The following is a 24607-nucleotide window of genomic DNA, read 5'->3' on the forward strand; positions in this document are numbered from 1 at the left end:
TATAAATATGACAATATTTGCCTACTTTGACTCATTACCCACACTGCAACAGCCTTTAAAACCAGGAAAAGACATTAAAGACACACTTTTCATGTTGTCTAATGCCAAGATATCGATTGAATAACAAGCCTGTGTCCAAAACACAACATCCAGAACACAAAACACTGGCAGTTCTGTTCCTACTATCCACAAACTGTCAGCAAACACATGTATTGCACTGAAGCACATCAAAAGTCTGGCGCCAAAGCAAAGATCTGAGGGAGCAGAGTTACTTTAAGCTCTGATAAAAGCTCTTTCTTCCCATGACTTCAGTCTTGAAGCAGCGCAGAGACGACATGTTTATGTAGTAACCATAGCTTAGGAAAGATTAGGCTCTAAAAGCGGCTGATGTTCCCGCTTGTGTTGTGTTGTGGTGTCTGAGTCGACCCCGAGTTCCTCGGACCGAGACCTTCTGAGGACACTTGTGTAAATGAGGCTCATTATGGAGGTGGTGAATATGTGGTTTTGTGTGTCGAGGCCGTCGGATCGGATGACGCTGCACATAATCGTTCAGTCACATCCGAAAAACCCCCACCCCCATTAGGTTTCATGCTTAAAGCTGTAGTACGTAACCTTCAAATGCAAACAAATGTCTGCTACACTTTAAAGCATTAGGGGGTGAGGACGGATTTAACAGCGACAGACGCTGTGTTTTGGCAACAGAAGTTACACACTAAAAACTACTAAAACTGTATGCTAATTTTTTAAATTTGTACGCAGAAGTGGTAAAAGGCCAAAGTTGGTGGCTCTTATTTTGAAAGGAAAGAACAGTATAGGTGCACATAATGCTGTGTTACACTGTTGAAACTAAATATAACACAAGAATGTGTACTTTATATTCCAAGTACTGCTAAAACAAAACACAATTTTTGGAAGAAAAGTAAATTATTTACACAGAAAGCAGTCACACGACACCCAGTACAAATATGGTAATGACGAAATCATAATAATAATAATAACAAAAGACGTCAGGAAGCAATGAGGGATCAAAAAACATGATGGACACTCTGGCTAACTAGTCGTTACTTTACTCTGAAAATGATAACGGAAGGATTTCATACATGTGCTTGAAAACCCTTGAAAAGGCTAAAATTTTAATGTTGTGTTTTCAAGGTTTGGAAAGTGCTTGAAACTGTGAAACAGTACTTCTTTCACAACAAATTGCAAATTGACGGAATAGTTTGAGGGTCTAAGGGAAAGTTGACCTTGAATATTATACGTCTTTTTTTGTGATAAAATAGTTAAATTATTATTAGTCGAGTATGTATGTGTTCACATTTAGACATAAAGTGCTGGAAAAGTGTGAAAATAGACATTTTAAATTTGACCTCAGAAGAGATAAACAAAATGAAATGGTCAATTGTTGCTGAATATAAATTCTGATTTCTATGATTTTTAAGTTTTGGAAAGGTTTTTAAGCTGATTTACTCGACTGAATATCTCCACATTTGCTTGAAAATGCTTGAAACAGTCACTGTACTTCTTTCATAACAAATTGCTAATTGTCGGAATAGTACGATGAAAATAAGTTTGAGGGTCTAAGGGAAAAGTAGGCCTTGAATATTATACAACTTTTTTATGTGATAAAATAGTTAAATTAATATTTTGAGAATGTATGTGTTCACAGACATAAAGTGCTGGTAAAGTGTGAAAATAGACTAAGAAAGTGCCTGAAAGTGTCTTAAATTTGACCTTAGAAGAGGTAAACAAAATGAAATGGTCCATTGTTGCTGAATATAAATTCTGATTTCTATGCGTTTTGGAACCTGATTTCATCAACAGAATATGTTACATAAGTCTTGTCATTTCTCGACATTTGCTTGAAAATGCTTGATCCAGTGACTGCACGTCTTTCATAACAAATTGTTAATTGACAAAATAGTCAGACGAAAATAAGTCTGAGTTTCTACAGGAAAAGTGGACGTCGATTTTTGTGTGAGACCTGAAATATTGCACAACAAAAATGTGGCTATTTACAGCAAAATACTATCTATTTTTGTGCTAAAACAAAGAGTTAAATTATTATTTTGAGTATGTGTGTGTTCACAGTAGACTTTCAAAGTGCTTAAAAATTGACCTTAAACAAAGAGAAATGGTCCATTTCTATGAATTTGAAGCTTTGGAAAAGGTTTTGAGCCGATTTATTCAACAGAACATGTTACATAAGTCTTTGTCATTTCTGGACATTTTAACACAGAAATGTTCTGTACTATAGCGTATCAGTGAATCTATACCAGTGTGTGATGAACGCGTATGAGAATGTGCCGAGTGATGTTTTATTACCTTCAAAGAGTTGAGCGTACTGGGGAAATCCTGCTGCCCTCAGCCAATCACACGCCTCTTTCGCCTCAATTTCTGAAACACAAGAACATTAACACTTTAAGAGCAGGAATTTCCAGTGACTGAAAACTCGGCGACATCGTGGTACAAAGTCAGTGAACGTGAACGTGAACGTGAAGCTCGTGTGTTTGATTATTCTGTGATTGTGAGGATGTTTTCAGGTCTGATCTGTCAACCTGGAATCAGCACAGCTCACGTCTGGAAACAACACAGTGCTTTATATAAACTCTGTTGTCTCTTTTTACGGAGAATTTAAGTGAAAAAAAATAAAATGGATAAAGAGAGAATCCAATGACTGCCATTATATGAAGATATTTAATGGTATTATGTTATAAAGACATAAACGCTCATCAAATGATCAACAGTAACAGTAAATTATTTCATTCTAAATTGAATAAAACAATGACAATAAGTCCAGTTAACTACTACACATGTGCTTTCTGTTCTATTTTAGTCACATTATATTCTATTTCAGCTCAATATCCCTTGTTTAAATGAAAATTATCTATTCAGAAATCATGAAAATGGAACCATTTCCTCAGATTATCCCTCTTTTCCGTGTTTCACCTCATCGATAAGATTAGTAATCTCATTATAACATGATTTCCTACAGCCACATACTGTGTTCACGATGCAGAAAAATTCAACATTGGTCGAAATCCTTCCTTTTAATCGTGTTTGATATCGTTTTTTTTAGATACTGCACATAATTATGATCTGAATTTATGAGAGTTTTATTTTCCATGTATTGTCATTTTACTGGACTATGAGTCCTTAATAAAGTCTAACAGAACTAAAAGAATGAGGTGGATGCATTTACTCAACTTGTTCCAACAAATACAGCAGAAACAGATGGTAAAACAAAATAAAACACTTTATTTTAGACGGAACCCATTAAATGTCAGAAAATATGGACACATTTTGATCAGTGTTTCCCAACCCTTGAAATGATGATCTTCTCAAACTATAAATAATTAATTTGTAACAATTCCTTTGTCATATTTAGCAAATAAACTAGAAATAATTCACATTTAAGGCACCGAAAAATCAGAGTACTTGATTTACATATCTTATAATATAATAAAACATACATGTTTTACTACATACTCAACATTCATGGATCTCATGAGAGAATTCAGAGATTATTTGATGAACAAAGTGTTTCCCTATAGTTGCAAAGCTGCATGATAGTGTCAAAAAGTCAATAAATCGCTGAGTTTCAATTAAAATATAGCTCTTACCAGTTCAAACGCTTCTTTAAAAACAATCTCTCCTCAACAGAAATCTCAAGAACATAAAAACAAACAACAAAAGTCCCCACGTCCAAGAAACGCTGCAGAACAACAGCTGCACAGATGATGTTGTGAGGTGGTGGAGCTCCACTCCCTGTGAGAGAGCGTCACACTGAGCCTGAAACACGAGCCACGCTTCATTCATCACACGCCGCTGTGGCGTAATCACCACCACTGCAGCCTCACACTGGAGAAGATCACTGCGATCACCTGCACAGTTGAGCCACGACTCGCCGTCGCTGGGGAAATCAATGAAACGCGACATTGGGCCTCAGACGGAGCCACAACTGAGTCAATATTAACATTTCCCCGTGTCCTTGGACGACTACAGGGAGAACAAAACAACAACATACAGTTTAACCAGCATGTTAAGTCAACATGTGGAGCTTCTCTCTGCTCTGTTCCCACCTCTATCACCACTGGAGTTTCTGTTTTCCCTCCCAGGTGGATGATAATACCAGGTCTGTGGCCGGAGCACAGCACAGCGTCGTCCTCCTCTAGTGTCCCACAACCACAGGTTGGACCACTGAGAGTGAGTAACACGAGCTGGGAATTCCTCCCTGATTGGCATTCTGTAACGTGATACAGAGACATTCTGTCCTCTCATCCTCTCTCTCTCTCTCAGGAAATCTCTTGTGGATAAAGGCTGGTGTTGGCATCAGGCCAAAGAATGAGAACTTGTGTTTGCTCTCCACAACCCACAGCTTTTAAAACAAGCGCATACAGTATAAAATTACAGCTTCACAAAGACATGAAACCCAGTTTGGCTGTGACACAATGGCCCAGTTACAGCTAAATGTGGCAGAGGGTGATGTGGAGGAGGAGGGTGGATTTGACTCCATTTCTTTTTCTTTTTTTTCCATTTCTTTTATTTACGCAACGCTGAAAAGGACACACGGGATTATGCAATCCATCGCCGAGAGATACAGTGCGTCGCGCAACAATGCGTCTGCAGGGGGAGATAGACGACACAACTGCACAACTGTCCTGCGGCGACCGAGGAGACGCCAAACGTCATGACAGTTTTAAAGGCTCGTTCACATTCCTACATATTTACGGTCCGGCGACGCAGGGCGAAGATCTTTGGAGGATTTCATGCTATTGTTTTGTCTTTGTCCTGAGCTGAAGCTCTGTGAGCGGCTTCAGCTCAGGTTCTTGTAGAAAAACAATAAATCAGGTTCATTCTTTCTAAATTAGCAACAGCATTTTAGCTGAGTCACGTCGTGAGCTGTTTATTTCTACTTCATGGGAGAAGAATATTTCATCCACAGTTGGATAATTATTATGTCTTTGAAATAGATTGAAATAGCACAGATGTGTTAAACAGCTTCATAGTTGAGAACAGCATCAGACTGATGTCGGTATTAGCAAAGTTTGTGGTATCTCGCTAATCCCTCGTAAGAATCTACAGACTGATGACAAAGATGTAAACATTTTCAAGAAATTAATCAGATTAGAATGAAATTTGTCATGTACAGGATCAGGACACGCTAATATCAGACTGAAGTTTATTCCGTATTTGGGATTTGGCGGGAATTCAAATTTAGGGTTTATCGACTTCCTGTCCACACTTTTGAACACATCAATCTGATTATTTTGTGATGGGTAGTTGGGTGATCATCCAAGTATGTTCCCATTCAATTAGTTTATGTCCTCTAAAGAGGTTCCTCTCTATTATAACGGGCAAAAGTGTGGAATACATATTAAGGACTTTGCGGCAAAATGGTTCAGTCCTATTGAACAAGTTCAGATGTGAGTATCTGTATCTTCACAGATCAGGATGAACTTTGTCATGTTTATATAAGATGGTGATAACTATAAGCAGGAAAAGTTCTATACAGATCCAGAAAGTCAAAGTGATCAAGTGTTAAAGCCTTGGTAAGGTTATAATCTTAATCTCTCTTTTACTCTGAGATGAAAAATCTACTTTATAACCAGTTAAAATGACAAAAAACAGTCAAATTTGCTAACGGCTCCTCAAACGTCAACCAATATCCATGTTGTATTTACATCTTTTAAACTACTCAACTGTAAACAACACATTTGTGCTGATGCTTTAACCACCTACACACACTTTACTACCTGCCATTTGAAAGACACAGATTCTTCTGTCATAAAACAGCCTCAAGACTCAAGACTAAAAACTCTGATCTTAACTTCATATCCCATCTGGTGATTTGGTCCAAATCCAACACAGACACAGATTATTGTTTCTGTAAATTTCCAGAAACATTCATACAAAGTGAATCTAAAGCAAGAATTGTCTACAGACAGAAAGTCATTCAGAGTTGATTTAAAAATACACCAAAAAGACACCATCATCATCATCATCATCATCATCACTGAGACTTTAACTTGTCCTCCCTGCACAAGCTGCTGTTGTCAGTAAAGAAATCATTGTGTACTTACGGGATATTTTCATGATAAAGACCGTGAGTGTGTTTCATAAATCCATAAAGACTGAAGCGTGTCACAGCGTCTTCATTCCCACGATGAGACACATTCCTGTTCCCTCTCTGAACACAGTTTACAGTTTGAACTCAGACTCACAAGCTCCGTCTTCCTCCTCCTCCTCTTTCCATCTGCCCCTAACTCACCATATGTTGGTCCCCAACACTAAATCTCTCCTTCAAACCCACCCCTTCCTGTGTCAGGCTGTCTTAACGTTTACCCTCCTTCCCTTGTTCCCTTGTTCCCTCCCTCCTCAGGTTCCTCATACACTCCCCTCCTCCCCAGATCAACTCCTCCAAACTTCACTCAGCACATTTTTGACACGTTTCGTAGGAAACACAGAATATTAACCCTCATTTGATAACACATTCTTTTTGTTTTTCCATACATTTTGACACACATTAAAAACCAAACAGCTTCTACGTTGTCCCAGTAGATCAAAGCCAGAAATGGAAAAAACACAGGCAGCAGAAAATCAGGGGGAAAATCATGACATAAACCCTTCAGCAGTCAGCTGCAGTGAATCACACCGAGGCATTTCCACCTAACAGAGACTCTCAGAACTAAAACATCATCACAGTTGCCGTCTCGTTCCGCTTCACCTTCTACTCTCGGCCTCTCGGAGGCAGACGACGGAGCGTCACCGCGTGAATTCACGCCAAACAGAAGAAGATCAGAGAAGGTGATTTCTTCAACATCAACGTCTGCAGCTTCAGGAAGACAATTGATGTCATTGTGAGTGTTGATCTGCCTCGTGTGGTTTTTCACACCGCGTTACCTGAGCGTGAATTCACGCACAGACACAAACACGTGGAGCTGAAGTTCTTCCTACTTTACGTCTGTGACTTCTTTCCCTTTCAGTCAACATTTAAATTCATCACCGATGAAGACGGACGTCTGTCAACGGTTTGTGACTGAAATGACGCAAAGAAACCGAAAATTAGGGCATTTTCTTTGTCACCGGAGGAAGACGATGCAGAAATTCACACCAAACTCACTTTCAGATCGTCCCAAAAGACAATTTCTGAAACAGGAAACGGATAAAACATTTCTTCTTCTGATAAAAAGAAATCAAAGAAGAAGAAATGACCACATTTTGCATTTCCCACTGATGCTAATCTGAGACAAAAGCGCTAAAATCCTGAGTTACAGCTGATTAAACACATTCTCACTGCCATAAAACCCTGGTTTAAGCAGGTTTTGACTCGTCAGAATAGGTTACAGCTAACTGATTTGAATGTTTACTATAAATATACATATCCCTAGCGATCTTGCTACATATTGTTAGCATTTTTGCTAGTAAAATTAGCCAGTTTTAACTGTATATTTGCACATTTTCCAGACTTTGCTCATTTGAAAAGAAGCTTTGCCCATTTACAAGTAAAATAAAACTTGAAATGAAATGAAATTATTTTCTTAGGGTGGAATTCAAAGGGGCATTCGAGCGCTAAAGCTACAACGTAATATTTACCTTACTCGTGTCACAGCAGATTGCCGATATCCGATGACACATTTTAACGCCAATATCTGCTGATTATGATGTTGTGACGATAATAACAAAACAAACTCTCGTAGATAGAAAATCTTGCGATACAGCGAGTACGTTAGCTCATGATGTGACTGTAATCAACAGCAGCTGCTTCCCCTTATTGCTAAAACTTTAACTGTTTTGTTTATAACCATGGCCCAGTTTTTAGATTATATGGAACTTAAAAAAAAAGGGAAAATGTGTAGATAAAATTAAAAGTCTGGGCTTGTGCACATCATATCGTCAGTAATCCCCCTATAGGGTTATGATGAAATCCAGATGTCGGGCCTGATGTGACGTTTCTGCCATTTCCTCTTGTAAAACACTTCTCTTGTGACCTGCTGGAGCCAGGACTCGATATAAAGCCTCCAGCGCAGACAGACAGACAGACAGACAGACAGACAGCAGGATCCACTCTGTCCACCTTCACCAGACACTTTAACAGTCTCTGGCCCTTCGGCGCGTTTTGAAATCCCTCTGAAAACAAATTGTTTAAATGCAGAAGTCCTCACTAACTGTGCAGAGGTTACACATGTGTCTGAGACGACGGCATGAATCAGCCACACGAGGCACTAACACATCATAACGCAGCTGCCTTTATCAGAAACACCTGGAGCACAAGACACACTGAGAGAGAGACAATGATACGAGAGGGGAGAGAGAGAGAGAAAGAGAGAGAGAGAGAGAGAGAGAGAGAGAGAGAGAGAAAGAGAGAGGTGTCATCACACTGTGAGGAATGAAGGAAAAGCCTCTCTCTCTCTCTCTCTCTCTCTCTCTCTCTTTTATGATGCTAATTACACACAGACACTCAGTCACACAGTGAACAGTCAACAGTCTTTACTGTAAAACAGTGAGACGAGACAGACGGGACAGGGGAAACACACACACACACACACACACACACACACACACACACACACACACACACACACACACACACACACACACACACACACACACACACACACACACACACACACACACACACACACACACACACACACACACACACACACTGTCCCATAAAAACATCTGATGTCTCATGGCCCAAAATTAGCCGCCGACGTTTCCTCCTGGTCTCACAGAGACTGTGTGTCTGTCCACGGGGAACAAACAGGAAGAGACCATCGTGACGAGGGTAAATCGCAGGAAACTGGGCTGAAGGAGTGAATGGAACGGTCCAAAAGTAATTGTCCTATTATTTAACATTTTACTAAATGATATCACACTGTGCTGCATCTGAATATTTGGTCCAGGAAATAAAATGTATTCAGGTGTAATAATCATTTCTTTGTTGGATGGAGAAAATGAACTTCATTTCTGAAATCTGACTTTATGTCTTTAAATATTCATGTTTTAACTTGATAAGACATTAAATAACGTGTGTGTGTGATAAACTTAACACTATTTAGAAAGTATTTTAAAGGTTCCTACTTCTCACATGTACACTTTTATTTAAATGACATGAAATGGCTGCATCCGTCGGTCGTTTTCTCGAATATTTGACCCAGAAAACGTCTTCTTTCGTCCTCAAATTAAAATTATTAATTGATTTAATAATTTCTTTGTCATGGGGAGCAAAGGAAACCAGAAAATATTCACATTTAACAAGCTGATGAATCTTTGCAGCCCTAATTCTTCATAAAAGTTGTATTTTACTTAAAAATAAATCACTAGGACTACATGTTGGCGAGCAAGGCAGCATTTTCAAGTCACTCAAGTGAATTTTTATAGATAAATCAACTTTTTAAATTTTTATCACAAAGTGTGATAATATTGTGTTCTGTAGCTGTAGGTCTTTAATGCACATTTGAAATTCACCTTAGAAAATCATATCATCCTTTTTCATAGGACTGGGGAAAATAATCGATTCACATAGGAATGATGATTCTAATCATCCACGATTCTGAATCGATTCATAAACTTCAAAAATCGAAGTTTGCCTTTTGTGTGATCACATTATCACATTATCTTATACAAACTCTATTGTTTTGATGCCATAATTTGCCTTAACACACTATGCATTGTATCAATTTTTGAATCGAGAATTGATTTTGAATCGAATCGTGAGCAACCCAAAGATTCACATCCTTACTATTTCACCAAGGGTAGATTTTATAACAATATTAAGAAGAATCTTTACTTATAGAGGTTGACTTTTCAAATTAATGCATAAACTGACAGTCGTAAAAATCCAATGAAACATTCAAGAAATCTAATTAAAAATCAAACAGTTTCCGTATAAAACCGTTGCCAAAAACCTGATAAAATCTAACCCTCCCAATAAAAGTGTGTTTTGTAAGCGAGACTTAAACAAAGACTTATTTCCTCCTCGTGAGGAACAAAGTGTTGCATTATGTCACAGAACAGAAGCCGTCACTCACTATTATCACAACACTTCACAGCAGTCGAGACAAAGGACAATAGTCAAAATCTCAGAGATGATCTGTCCTCAAAGACCAGAAACAACACTGAGCCTTTGTCGATGTGACTTTATTCTTCGTGTAGTAATTGACACATGAGTCGGTCGAGTAATTACAGAGTCTGTGTTGAATCACGCACAGACTTCCAGCCGCTTCATTTGATCCTGTGCTGTGGTGATGGTGGTGGTGATGGGGGTGACACAGAGGAGACCTGTCCTCATCCCTGTTGTCCACACGGGGGACACAGGTTTACAATGATCAGCTCTAAAGCAGCGTTGCCAAGAGACTCAAGTGAAATTTCCTCAAATACAAATGAGCGACTGAGTCTCGGACCTGGATCAGCACTGTGGTCCACGGTGACCCTGTGGAGTCCGGATCCTTTCAGTGGAACCACGACGTCTCCAGGAACAAGAGGCTACACAAAGATCTCAAAGACTCCTGGAGGACGAACACAGTGCCAGGCCAGGAAAAAGGAAAAAGGATTCTAAAAAAGCCAGGTCCTAATTTCCGGGAGAGTTACGTTCATGCACCGACGTGCTCACGGTTCCATAAAACCATGTCCATGTCACCATAGAACACCAAGATCACACAGCAGCCTATTCCTACGTAGTGTATTTTGATATTGTGCCGATAATATATATATATATATATATATAAAAAAACATGTCACTGAGAAAACAAGACTCACATATAACATCCTGAACTCCCCCTTGTGGCAATTTAAAATAATACATGGGGGCGATTTTTGTCCATCCTTGATTATACCGATCATGGTAAAATCACATAAATCAACGTATTGCTAGTGATCATTTAACGTCCGTGTTCTACATCTGCAGAGAGCTACGTATATGTACATACTGGACACGCACACAGTTCTGTAAAACGTAAAGTCTGTATCAACTGAGCGTCTCACACATGCAGGACTCAATCTCTCGTTCCATTCCAGGATCTTTTCTCGTACATAATCTTAACCTCGAGATTCCACGGCTGACAATTTCTTCACAGAAATTGCGCCGATAATATCGTATATCGATTTTGGTTTCAACTGAATTAGTGCTGGGCACGTTAACATCGGTTAACGGCGTCAACGTTAGCACACGCTAACGCATGTCGCGTTTCAACGTAGTGCACAGGTACGCTTGTTATTTGTAGCGCTGTTCTTTTCGTTTAATAAACAGACCGACACGGTTTGACTGAGCGTGCGCTAACAGTGCTAAAGGAGCTAACGTAGCTAACAGGTAAACGGTGCCTGGACTCCGGTGCCGCGTCACGTTAACATGCCGCCACACGCGTCTTTTTCCGGTCAGCTGTCATGGAAGCTTTGACGCCGCTAACGCACTAACATGACCAGCACTAAACTTAATCCTAACTCAGCCCAAACCTCAGAAATGAGGTTCTTCCTCATCAAGATCAAGCTTTAAGTTTTCATGAGGACTTCAGGTCCTGATAAGGTCAGTGTTTATGCCAGAAAGGGTCCTGAAGAGGTAACAAGAACACACACACACACACACACACACACACACACACACACACACACACACACACACAGGTTCACTCACACTTTTGAGGACTTACACTGAACTTAACCATAACCAGTTCATCACTAACCCGAATCTTAACTGAACCACAATTCAAATCTTAGCTCTAATCTTAACCAGTTCCTCATCAGAAATGAGGTTCTGCCTTATTAGGACCAGGATGTGGTCCTTTAGAGGTAATGAATACAAGCACACACACACACGCACACACACACACACACACACACACACACACACACACACACACACACACACACACACACACACACACACACACACACACACACACACACACACACACACACACACACCCACAGCCAGAGCTCATTGATTCTGAGGGTAAATAACAGAAGTATGTGAGCTGCTGTTGTTGACCGTTGTCAAAGCCTGTCGGGTCAAAGGTCATCAGGACTGTGTTTTCCTGAGGTTCTTGTATGTAATTCAAACAAGAACATCACAGCTGTGGTAACACTCTGCTTCACCTCTGAGACGACACACACACACACACACACACACACACACACACACACACACACACACAGAGAGAGAGAAACCTTTCATCTGCAGGGTCAACACACACTCTCACTCTCTCTCTGCTGTTTTATATGTTTAAATGTGTGTTTATATGGATCCTTATTAACAATGATTATCCTTTCAATGGATTCAAATCTCTTCATTATTATTAAAAATGAAGTCTCTATTAGGTCTGTGCAATTCTTTAAAACCTGTGTTTCAATTGCGATTAAAACAAAATAAGAAATAACAGAAAAAAAAACGATTATTACATTTTATTCTGAAAATAACGCTTTTAATGGTGTAACTTCCTGTCCCGAACACACACATTTACTGGAATAGCCGGGTTAAACAAATATGTAGACAATATATGTTATTTTAAGGTAAATTCAATATCGTTTGAAATAATCAGGATTTAAATTTTTGAGCCAAATAATCGTGGTTATTATTTTTTCCAGAATCAAGCAGCCATAGTTTCTATTTTAAAAGGCTTAATTTAATTATTGTTCAGCCTTAAATTTAATTTAAAATTAAAATACATTTAAAGCTGGCTGACATGACCTTAGATAAAATCAATCAATATGAATTATTATTATGATATTTATTTATTTTCACTCCAAACTGAAAGAAATCAGTTTAAGTTGATTGAAACCAATTCAAATGTCTAAGATAAATCATTTAAAGGTGCATTATGTAATAAATCATAAAATCCTCCTAATATGTCACAGAGACTCAGGAATAATGTTCATATAACAAACTGAACTCACCAACAACAACAGTACAGACAAAATATTTGCATTAAAAATAATATTTTGCAGACTGCAAATCATGTTTATGTTTTGAAATCATGTTTTGGCATGTGGCGCCACCTACCGCCGTCTACCAATCATTGCAGTCAGTAGAGTCTCAGCTGCCGAGCAACCACGGGTTGCCAGTTATGTCTGAGCTACAATGGTGGAGAAAACGAAACCTAAAAGATATCGGTATTTTGAATTTAAGTGTAGTAACCGTTTTTGGCCACATTCTTACATATGGCTCTTTTAAAACTGTTAGTTTTGTCTTATTGTTAAGTTTTAGGTGGTGAATGAGTGACGATATGCTAAAAAATCGTTCCGTATGTATCTTTTTTATGTCGTTAATGTCACCGTAACTGTGTCCAACATGAACGATAAAACAATTAAATAGAGAAAATTGACGTACAGTGTGCTGAACTGCTGTTGAAGAAACTTATGCATAAATATGGTTCTCATAATAAAAAGTCAAAGCTGATTTATTCCTTTCATACAGTGTGAGAAACACAGTCAAAGTCAACATGTGTCTCTGTGTGAAGCGTCTGACTCTGTTAAAACCAGGTCAGGATCAGTCCAGTAAACACTTAAACGACGGAAAATCACTCCACGTCGTTTCCAAAAGTAGAAACATCAGCTCCAATAAACCCGGGAGACAAATGGAAAAGATGATCTGAGCGAAGCTCGTCGTCTCATCCACGGCCACAAATAGCTTTTCAGTGAAGGATTTATAAATTACCCCTGAACTCTGGCTGGTAAACTGATCGTCTGCTGGAACCGTGTTGAGTGTCTCAGCCAGGAGACAAATAATGTGATATGATGTTTGTGTTTGTGTTTCCTCTGAACAAGACAAGGCATTCAAAGTTCAAGCTGTTAGTGTTTTCATCAAACTCTTTGGAGTTTCTCACACTCACTTTGGAGAAAACCTTCTGACAAACACATGTGGATTTACCCCCGAGTTGATTTAGCAAATAATAAGCTACAGAAAACAGGTGGAGCTGAGAAACTGAGCACATACACACACACACACACACACACACACACTGATGGTGCTTTTACGAGATACAGTTCCAATTTCACCCAGGATACTACCTGGTACAATTAATCCAGATTTTATTCAATTTGCAATATGGTGCAATAGTGGTTCAAGCCAAAATGTGTGAAAAATTACCATTTGAGATCAAATCTTAAAGGTGCATTATGTAATTAATGATAAAATCCTCCTAATATGTCACAGAGACTCAGGAATAATGTTCATATAACAAACTGAACTCACCAACAACAACAGTACAGACTAAATATTTGCATTAAAAAATATATTTTGCATACTGCAGATCATGTTTTGGCATGTGGCGCCACCTACCGCCGTCTACCAATCATTACAGTCAGTAGAGTCTCAGCTGCCGAGCAACCACGGGTTGCCAGTTACGTCTGAAAACGAAACCTAAAACCTCGGTATTTTGAATTTGAATGTAGTAACTGTTTTTGGCCACATTCTTACATATGGCACCTTAAAATATCAAAATATCAAAAATCTTCTCTATCACACATTAATGTCCGACGCAAGAATCAAAGCAAACAAAGCCGACATTAAAAGTCTTAAAAGTCCTGAAAACATTCCTTAATCTCCAACATTTAGCAAAGGAAATGTTGAAAATATCAATATTTAACAGAAGAACATGAGCTGAATCCGGGTGCTAACAAGCTAAAGCTGTCTTACCTCACTTGTAAAAGATGCTAGTACAAAAAAAATACCATGAACATTGTACAAATATAATGTGAATGAAATGTGCTGATCCTGCTGTGCAAAAAACACACAGGAGCTCATGCTGTTCCACTAATATCTGCTAACTCCAAACATATTCAATTACCAGTGGGAGTAATGTTAGCCTAAAGCTAACATCTTGTAGTTGCAGCAGTGGTTTTGCTGCTGACTCATTTTCCTCTAAAGTGGCTGTAGATTTGGAGCAAAACTGTTGAAAACACTTAAAATGTGTCACTTTTTTTTTCCGTTTAACTCAAAATAATTTGGAATTTCCAAGGTCAGAGGTCATTTCTTTCTTACACAGGAATTCCCACCTAAACAACTCGGAAACTGGGGGAAATCCCACCAAGATGGCTGCCACCACACAAACACTGCTACTTTTACCGTTAATGGTGCTTCTGTCGTATTTGTTTGACAATTAATAACCCGAACACAGAGGACTGTTTCATTTTAACTGTAGATATGATTCTTGCTACGCCGTTTGAGGGCGTAAAATACTCCGTGATCAAGATACTTTACAGACGCGGGGGTAAACTCCCAGTGCGCCCCGTGTGGTGGTTACTTCTGCCTGTGTAACGTGGATTAACGTCCTCCCACTTTGGTTCCTCTTAAACTGGTATGAACGTGAAAGCATCAAGTTACTGAGGCAGAACTGTGTCTGTCTGAAAGAACTGAGAGAGGAATTATACGGTGGCCCTGAGGTACAAAACACAAACGCAAATCACAAAACACAAACGCAAAACATAAAAACATTAACTCAAAACGGAAATGCAAATCACACAACGCAAACACAAAAGCAGAAAACACAAATGCAAATCACAATACACACAACCGCAAACATGTTTTCTGCTTTTGTGTTTGCGTTGTGTGATTTGAATTTGTGTTTTTGATTCCCGTTTGTCTTTTTTGATTTGCGTTTGTGTTTTGCACCTCGGGGCCACGTCAGAATTAGCATGCTAAGCTAGTAAAGTGCTACAGTCAAAGCATAAAGCAGCATGGGTTACAGCATGGCCCACCTGCACATTTAACTACAAAAACAGAGCTCGCATTATGAATTTTATTCCATTTAATTAGTTCAATCAATTATAAGTGACGTTTCCTGCCTTTTACTGGAAAAAACAAATTCTGTAAATTCTGGCCCTTTTGTAGTAGTTCTATACCTGTGTATAATGAAGTCTACACCACTGAGAGCGCTCCAGCTTTACACACAGGTGTTCTTCTTCTTCTTCTTCTTCTTCTTCTTCTTCTTCTTCTTCTTCTTCTTCTTCTTCTTCCCCCTTCGGTCACACAACAGAATACTCTGTCACGTGACGTCCAGCAGACACTTTCTTTACGGGAAACTGAACCGTTCACCTCGAGCATCAGGAAGGGAATTTTGTAGGAGACGTCTCTGCAAAATTCCCCCTGATCCACTGGTTTCCCTCCCGCTTTACTGGCACCAGCTCTGAACGGAGCAGAAATCAATCAGCAGAGCTTTCTGTGAAATTCATACCGTAACAACTTCCAAGGCACAATGTTCATGCTAAACACTTCCAGACCCTGGACTGTGGCCATGTTCCCACGCATGTTAAAGTGTTTTCACAACCGTCCTGGAGGCTTTTATGAAGGATTTGCTTTCATTGGTGATAAAAACATCAACTTTGGCTTTCGGAGATTTCCTTCTTCATTTCATTTTCGACTTAAACCATTCCCCCCTCCTCCCACACACAGACACACACCCAAAAAAATCACAGACTATTATTCATCAACCCGGCGTTGATCTTTGCAGAATAATCATTGTACTTGTTGGTCAGATCATGGTATTTGCTTTTATCCCCATGAAAATAAATAAGGATTCTGGCTGATAACGAACATCAAGGGTTTCCCGTCTGTGAGGACGCTGACCGTCTCTTTTCAGAAAGAAAAACTGATCTGTTGTCTTTTTTCCTTCCTCATGACAAAAAAATGTTCTTTTGATTAAACCGAGTCCCACAAAGTCAATTAAACCATGACAAATCTTCCCGGGAAGCTCCTGAACAGTTACAGTCGTCTGATGTGACGGATGAGAGGTAAATACTTGTGGGCAACTGCGCTGCCTTCAGTCCAGATGTGAGGACTCTGTGAGTTCACTGAGGGGGAAACATTTTAAAGGCCCACGGTGTAACATTTGGGAGGTTTTATGAGCAGAAATTGAATATACCGTCCATAAGTATGTTTTCATATGTGTATAATCACTTTACGTGGCGTTTGAATCAGCCGTTTATGTGTTTGCGTAAGGTCCGGGTTGTGCTCACATATTTTCTTGTCCACTTTTGTTTCAAAACACATCAATTTTGCACTGACGTCCATAATAACCCAGTGGTTTAAAAAAGTGCCAAAAGAGACAAGAGAACGAGTTTAAGAGAATCCAGAAGGCTTTTTCATACACATGATTCAGGTGTTTTGGGAAAACTAAAATCCTCGTCTGAAAACGCCACCTTTGCTGCATATTTGTGTAAAACAATACAGAAATTTGGTCAAACAATGTCATGGGTCGTCTTAGAGGATCAATTCCCCATCATTTGGTTTTTCCAAAAAATACAATACAATTTTTGTGTATTGTTGTATCCATGAAACCAACCTTTGTTTGTTTTTTATTTTGCCCAAAAACAGCATTTTAGGGTTCACGATACTATTCAACCGATTTGATTCATACGATTCAGATGATTCTCGATTGAAAAATTGATACAATGTATAGTGTGTTAAGGCAAATTATGACATCAAATCAATACAGTTTCGATTAGAATAGCGATTCCTATGTGAATCGATTTCTTTCCCCCACTGCTATTGGGTACCTTGTTAGCAGTACCTGATCCTCATAGCTGCTCATTGATTGGGTGATTGCAAATCTCTAATTTGAGAAAATTGAATCCATTATACTCAAACTGGTGATCGGCTGTGGCGGTCCAAAGAGAAGGGGAGGAGGAGCCAAAAAGAAGACAAAATCAGCTGTAATCTGCTAAATCAATGCTAAGTTACCACTTCTGAGAATTAAAGATTGAATTAACAGCACAATTTCTGCTCTAACAGTGATGACGAGGTGAAACTGAGGCAAAAGTATCCACCAACATTTTGAGAGCTCAAGAAACGGAATCAAATGGAATCATGAGCCCAAAGATTCACATCCCTAGTACCCAAGCCCTTTGACCTGTTGGGATTCAAACCAGCAACTCTCCACTTACAAACCAAATTCTCTTTCTACTCGGCTGCCTGTGCAGATTAGTGATGATTCAGAGATTATTTTTATAGAAAACATAGTCTAGACTAAGTCACCATTTTCTCAGCAGTTCATGTTTTAAAGCTAGAATTTACTCAGCAGTGGTTTAAACTTAACCTTTTATACCAAATACCACCTGAGAAAATACTGAGATACTCTTGTAGTGTAACGTTAAAATACACTGGTGTGAATAGATCACATACAGTAGAACATTGGTTCTCAAAGTGCGGCCCTGGGGCCAACGGCGGCCCGCAGAAACATTTCTGACGGCCCACAATGAATTACAGTTGATAGTTTTAATCCAGGAGCTACTAAGCTTGTTAAATGTTTATTAGACATTACTGGATACAGACCAATAAATGTAAACTGTACAACTGTAATCTGGTCATTATTTTCATAATTATTACAAATGGCATTTCTGGGTTCCTAAATTGGCCTCAGGTATCAACACTTTGAGAACCCTGCAGTAGAAACAGTACTTCTGATTCTCCTCCAAGTACGGTTAGGATTATCCATTGGTGGTAAACGTACCACAGTTTGAGAACCATGGCTCTACACCTTTGCAGATGACCACAACCACCATAGTTTGCTTAGAATATGGACGGGTGATTAGAGTTTTCCCTCTCTTTTCTCCCCGTCGTCCCTCGTGTCCTACAGTTAGATTCCTCTCGTCCATGTGTTCTCGTCGTTAACTGCATAACAAACATGTTCCTCGAGGTGTTTTCCTGAGCATGTTTTCCTCTTTTTGCCTTGATTCGATGTCCATACACGTCGTGTTGTATGTCAGCTCGCTGTTCTCCTCGCCGTGTCACGCTGTTTTTCCTCACTCATAATATACAGTTGTTGAGGCTGTAATTCTTGCTTCCCTTTGATAGTCTATATAAACACTGTAATTTGGTTTTTCCTAGAGTGGCATATAACACAACTAAAGCGGCACAACTATGAATTACTGACATCGACCTCAAATCCTGACTCATGGAGACATGGAAAAAAATCGAGTGGAAAGTTAACAGCGCGCGTGTTGCACAAGACCGAGGATAATAATCGGTATAAAAATACTGTAAACTAACAAATGATGTCAAGCCATGGCTCAGAAAAGTGCAGGGTGTGGGCAAACAAAAAAAAAGAGAAGAAGAAAAACATCCAGAAGGAACTGGGTTCACATCCCTCCAACGATGAGGGGTTCACGTCTTCTCTGAGAATGGTCTCTGAGTCAGAGAGTAGAGACAAGTGACTCTACTGTGAGAAAACCCTCTCAAGACTGTTACAATAAAAGCACAAAGCCGTCTGTAGGGGACGCTGGTCCTCATTAACGACATCAAAGTGAACGGCCTCGGGGACAGGACTCGTGCTACAGACCTGCTGAGATAATGACTCTGTTCAGACCTGACATTGACAGAACACGCACAGTAGGAAAGTTTACAGCTGGTTCAAATGTGACCTGGATGCATCTACTTAGAAATAAGATTATAATCCAGTGATCAGTGTTCATATTGAAGCAGGAGATCATATTATCAATGATGATGATGATGATCACATCTGAGTTCTACTCTGAGGTTGCTGGTTTCTTTTGCCCCTGAGCAATTCTCCAATTCTCTCTTTCAAACCCTTGTTGACAACTGAACTCAACAAGTAAAAGTTTACAATTTTTTTTTTAAACTAATTTCAGTAATCTTTGGGGTATATTTTACTAAATTTAGTCATCTTTTGAGTCAATTTGAATAGTTTTACTAATCTTTGGGGTCAATTTGACTAATTTTTGGAATCTTTGGGGTCAATTTGACTAAATTTAGTAATCTTTGGAATAAAATTTACCAATTTTAGAAAACTTTTGGGTCAATTTGACTAATTTTACTAATGTTTGGGTTCAATATTACTAATTTTAGTCATCTTTGGAGTCAATTTTATAAATGTTAATCATCTACAGGCCTGGGTCAATTTGACTTTTTTTTCTAATCTTTGGGGACAAAGATTAGAAAAATTTCACTCATCTTTGGGTTCAATATTACTTTAGTCATCTTTGAGGTGTGTGTGTGTGTGTGTGTGTGTGTTCTGCCTCTGTCAGTTTTTCCATTTTCTTACATGTAATGTCCTGGTTTGACCACAGAGGGGCAGTCAAGTGCTGGACTTTACATGATCCCCATGATTTGTACATAAATAGTGTGTAACAGCAACTCTGTCACTGAAATTTGTCAAGACTGAAACAGTCAAGATCAAAAGTTAATTTACTTAGATTTTTCTTGACACATTTCAACACAAAAAAGTGAGTTTTCCTAAGAACAACAAGACACTTTCTAAATGTGCTTAATCTGTAGTTTGTAGGTTCCTTGAAAACAGAAATAAATAAACCTAAATATGCTCAGATTGGACAAATCCACACAATGTAAATTAAAATGTATATATTTGTAATATAAAGTACATTTGTACCCGTTTCCCCCCAAAACACACTCTCAACATGTTCTTACCTTATTGTCAGAATCAGTCAATGTGTTTTGTTTTTTCTTGCTCGTGTGAATCTGTATTTTCTCTAATCAGTGAATGTCACAGACGTGAGAACAGCAGAGATTTTCCATCTCTGTTAATGTGTGACTTTGTTCATGTTACAGTGAAGTCGAGGCATTTGTGAAATCTGTCCTGAGCTAATGATTATCAACCTGCACGTGGTCACTGTCAAGTTTCCACATCTCTGACTGGCTGTGACCGCCACCTACAGGCCAACAGTGGGAATACGTGGGTGGACTGAGTCACTTTTTTATTCCGAGTTATTACAAAACTTTAAACTGATTGACTCATGTTTTGGCTTCTGGTTGAAGTGTGGGATTAAGAGGAGGAAGAGAAGTGTTGATAAATCAGATCTGTTCACAGCTTTGTTTTTATTTGGATTCAATTACATTTCCAAACTTTTACATCTGCGTCCGTCAGCTGTGTTCACTTTGTTTCTTTGAAAACTTCCCGTTTTCTATTAAACAAACAACACAAATCAAAGAAAGAGGTGGTGACTCTAACACTTTCTCACACATAAACTCTCACAACATCACAAAGAGAGAATGTACAAACATCAGCCACTTCCAAAACAATCACACTCTGAGGATAGTTTTCCTCTGTCTCTCTTTTTTTATGTTTAGAACGCTCAGATCAGCAGTTTCTGAAATACTTGGATCAATAACACGATACGTTCAAAGTCAATTACATCACATTTGGTGCTTAATTCTGATGCAGCTCACATCCACCTGATAAAGTGTGGTGAGGATTGGCCGATTAGAGAAGTTGACGAGGTGTAGCTAATAATGTGGCTAATGTTGTCATAGTCAGATAGAGCGCAAAATACAGAAAAAATGTTGGTTTTAAAGGTGCCATATGTAAGAAAGTGGCCAAAAACAGTTACTACATTCAAATAAAAAAATACCGAGGTCTTTTAGGTTTCGTTTTCTGACGTAACTGGCAACCCGTGGTTGCTCTGCAGCTCAGACTCTACTGACTGCAATGATTGGTAGACGGCGGTAGGTGGCGCCACATGCCAAAAAATGATTTCAAAACATGAACATGATTTGCAGTCTGCAAAATATTTTTTTTAATGCAAATATTTTGGCTTTACTTTAACGTTTTTCTTCACATATTCCGTCACTATGTTTACATCGTCATCCTGATCATTGGCCACGCCTCTTTAAGATAGACCAGAATACTGATCTTATTTCTGCAACACAAAAATGTGTTGGCTGTCTGTCCATCAAAATGGTGATTGGTGGTTTTCAAGCAGAACTATGTCATCTCACAGCTTCAGAGTCAATGTGATGGTTAAATGCCTCCACTGCCCCCTACTGTCTGTTAGCGGAAAATCAGCCTTGAAAAGGTCAAGGCTGCCGACCTGGCCACCTTTATCACATGTGATCACATCTGCCTTCATCCTTGGTTATTTTGTAGCATCATCTGTTTTCTGTTTACACTTATTATGACATGTGCACGCTTATTTGTTGAGTTTATTTTTTATATTTAATGCTAAAACAGTTTATAGATGATTAAAAACTTTTTAAAAAATGGCATGTTTTGATGATTGCTATTAGTTTTTGTTGGTAGTTTCACAATTTCTGACATTATTAACCCAACACTATAGTATTTGAAGATGTCAACACGCTGTCAGTGATCTCATTGTGCAGCGACGAGAGGGAAAGACAGTACAGAGGATAAAGAGGTTATCGTAAATGCATACGTACTCCTAAACTGTAGGGGGCGCTCCATGGAATTAATGGCGAAAAAAAGTTCCACTTTAAATCGCAACAAAAACAAGACATTAATCTTGTTTTATACCTCTATACGTGTTCTTATTTCTCTTTCTACCGATGTGTATCACACTGTCACGGTCTTCAATTTTCATTACTTCATACAAACGTTTAAACGTCCACTCGAACGAAAATCCTCGCTTCACTTGAGCTGCACAAGTCTTGTCGTGTCGGATGCCGACGGGCGTCTAATCACATCGTGTCCCCCGTCGTGATTATTTACTGCACCTACGGTGGCGGCAAACAACATCTGCATAACAACCACCACAGTCTTACAGTAGCAGGTTATTCATGAATAAAAGATGATCTCTGAGCAAACGCCGTCACTTATCATCAGTTAGAGTGGAGCGGCGATCGTGTTTGTTTCACACGGACGAGCTCGAAACCTGTGATGAATTATTCAGCGTCTGTGGAGCGAAGGACAAGAGCCACAAGAGTTTGACTGGATTTGTTCTGACGCTGAAGTGTGAGTTTCACTGTTCACAGAACAATGACAACATCCTCCATTTCAGAGCTGGTTTCTCTCCGACAACAATCTGATCCAACGAGACACTGAGGAGCTCGTCCTCTTAACAAGCTGAAGTGTTTCTGTGTTTCTGTGTTTCTGCACCGAGCGGTTAAAATCCTCAAGTGTGTTATTGTTACACTGGTTATTCTGCTCAGAATCCTTTTTTCCACAACCGTCTCTCCAATTTAAGTGTAAGAAATGTCATAAAATGCACTCTGCATTACCGTAATTACGCGACGTTAAACTATCGGAAAGATTCCAGTGGTTTCTGAAAGCTGAGAAGTTGTCCGTCAAAGCCAATGTGTGGTTATTACGGTAATTTCACTCGAGCTGTTGCAGGCGAATCAGCGTCTTTGTCACCAGAGAGGAGGGAGATGGAAAAATTGACATTGAGACAAAAACTCAAACAAATGTTACGTTAAATATATTTTTTTTACTGTTCACATTTCAAATTGTACACGCAAAATCTAGCGTTCTTGTACAACTTCAGTGTTTTTCTTCTAAAATAAAAGTTTTTTCAATTGTTAATAGACTATTTTTAAAGGCGCCATATGTAAGAATGTGGCCAAAAACGGTTACTACACTCAAATTCAAGTTTCGTTTCGCAAAAGATTTTCGCAAAAGATTTGTTTTAATGTGAATATTTTAGCTGTACTGTTTGTTATATGAACATTATTCCTGAGTCTCTGTGACATATTAGCAGGATTTTATAGCCAGTTGCTTTAGATTTATTACATAATGCAACTTTAACATGCAGTAAATTGTAAATAACTGCAAAATATTGAAAGATATTCTAGAAAAATGGGCATAAAGCACTTACTCACAGGACATTTTCTGGCCCTTTTATGGTGTAACTTTTTGAGGATTACACAACGCAGTAAAATTAAACTACTAGCATCATCGTCCAAATGTAAACATTTACTATCACTATATGATCTTTTTCTGTTCTTAATAAGATTTTATAAACACATCTCTTTTTAGGTCTCCCAAAACACCAGTTCATTTACGATAAAGACGCGACTGCATTCCAGTTACATCCAAACTCGGATGTTGGAGCTCAGTGTGATGTCACCTCGTTCCAGAGAGATGTTTGTCTGGGACAGTTATTCAGGAATCCTCACTTGGGATATATGAAGTTGTTGGAAAGTTGGAAATGTTGAGTTCCGACTACAAATGGAACACAGCACGAGTCTCTGGGTTCTGGTTTGTTCCAATACAGACTCTTGAATTTTGCATCCAGCGTTTCGGTCCTTGAATATTTGCATTTGGAGATTATGGCAACGCACCAGAGCCTAAGATCAGGCAGTCAAAACATTGTCCAATATCTTAACTTTTTTTTTACACACGATATAATATTTAAAAAGACCAAATAAAACTGCCAGTTGGACATCGAAAAAACAAAAAAGCATGTGAGCACAGAGTGATAAACTGTGAATGTACTGTAGGGAACACTGATAAAATGCCAGCAGAGAAGCAACTGTGGCCGACAGCATGTCGACCTGGAACAGTTCAGCCTTTCAGCTACGACAGACAAATAAAAGCCACACTTTGTAACTGCAGCACACAAGAGAGAGAGAGAGAGAGAGAGAGGGGCGAGCACACAGCTGCCACGCAACGACTTCTGTCATCAAGACAAGAGCTCGGCCGTGGTGAAGGACACTGATGACCTCTGTGAGGCCAGAGATCAGAGCCCGTTGGCTGCACCAGGGTCAGGCCGGACAGAGAGTCTTGTCTGGAACACAACAGCCTCTCAACGATGAGGAGGGAAAACAAACAGCTACAGTCGACGAGCGAGCGTTTAGTCACGCCGAGCTCGCAGCTTTCAGCTGCTCAAGGTTTCCACTGAAGCTCAGATGAAGATGAAGTTCACAGGACTTTTCCACTGCAGCAGGAACAGGGTTCAGCGTCAC

At 39.2% G+C, this 24607-nt stretch overlaps 1 protein-coding gene across 2 annotated transcripts in view; it reads right to left on the reverse strand.

The window, feature by feature from the left end:
* Positions 1-24607, reverse strand: part of stard13b (StAR related lipid transfer domain containing 13b) — a gene marked incomplete at its 5' end in the record, with an annotated part of 125996 nt that overhangs the window by 13353 nt on the left and 88036 nt on the right. For both annotated transcript variants that reach the window (XM_083886270.1, XM_083886271.1), the window contains one exon: positions 2323-2394. In XM_083886270.1, coding sequence (XP_083742396.1) covers positions 2323-2394 — 72 coding nt within the window. The remainder of the gene's footprint in view (positions 1-2322; positions 2395-24607) is intronic.

The sequence above is a fragment of the Microchirus variegatus genome (assembly GCF_963457635.1).
Source record: "Microchirus variegatus genome assembly, chromosome: 3".
NCBI classification, from domain to species: Eukaryota; Metazoa; Chordata; class Actinopteri; order Pleuronectiformes; family Soleidae; genus Microchirus; species Microchirus variegatus.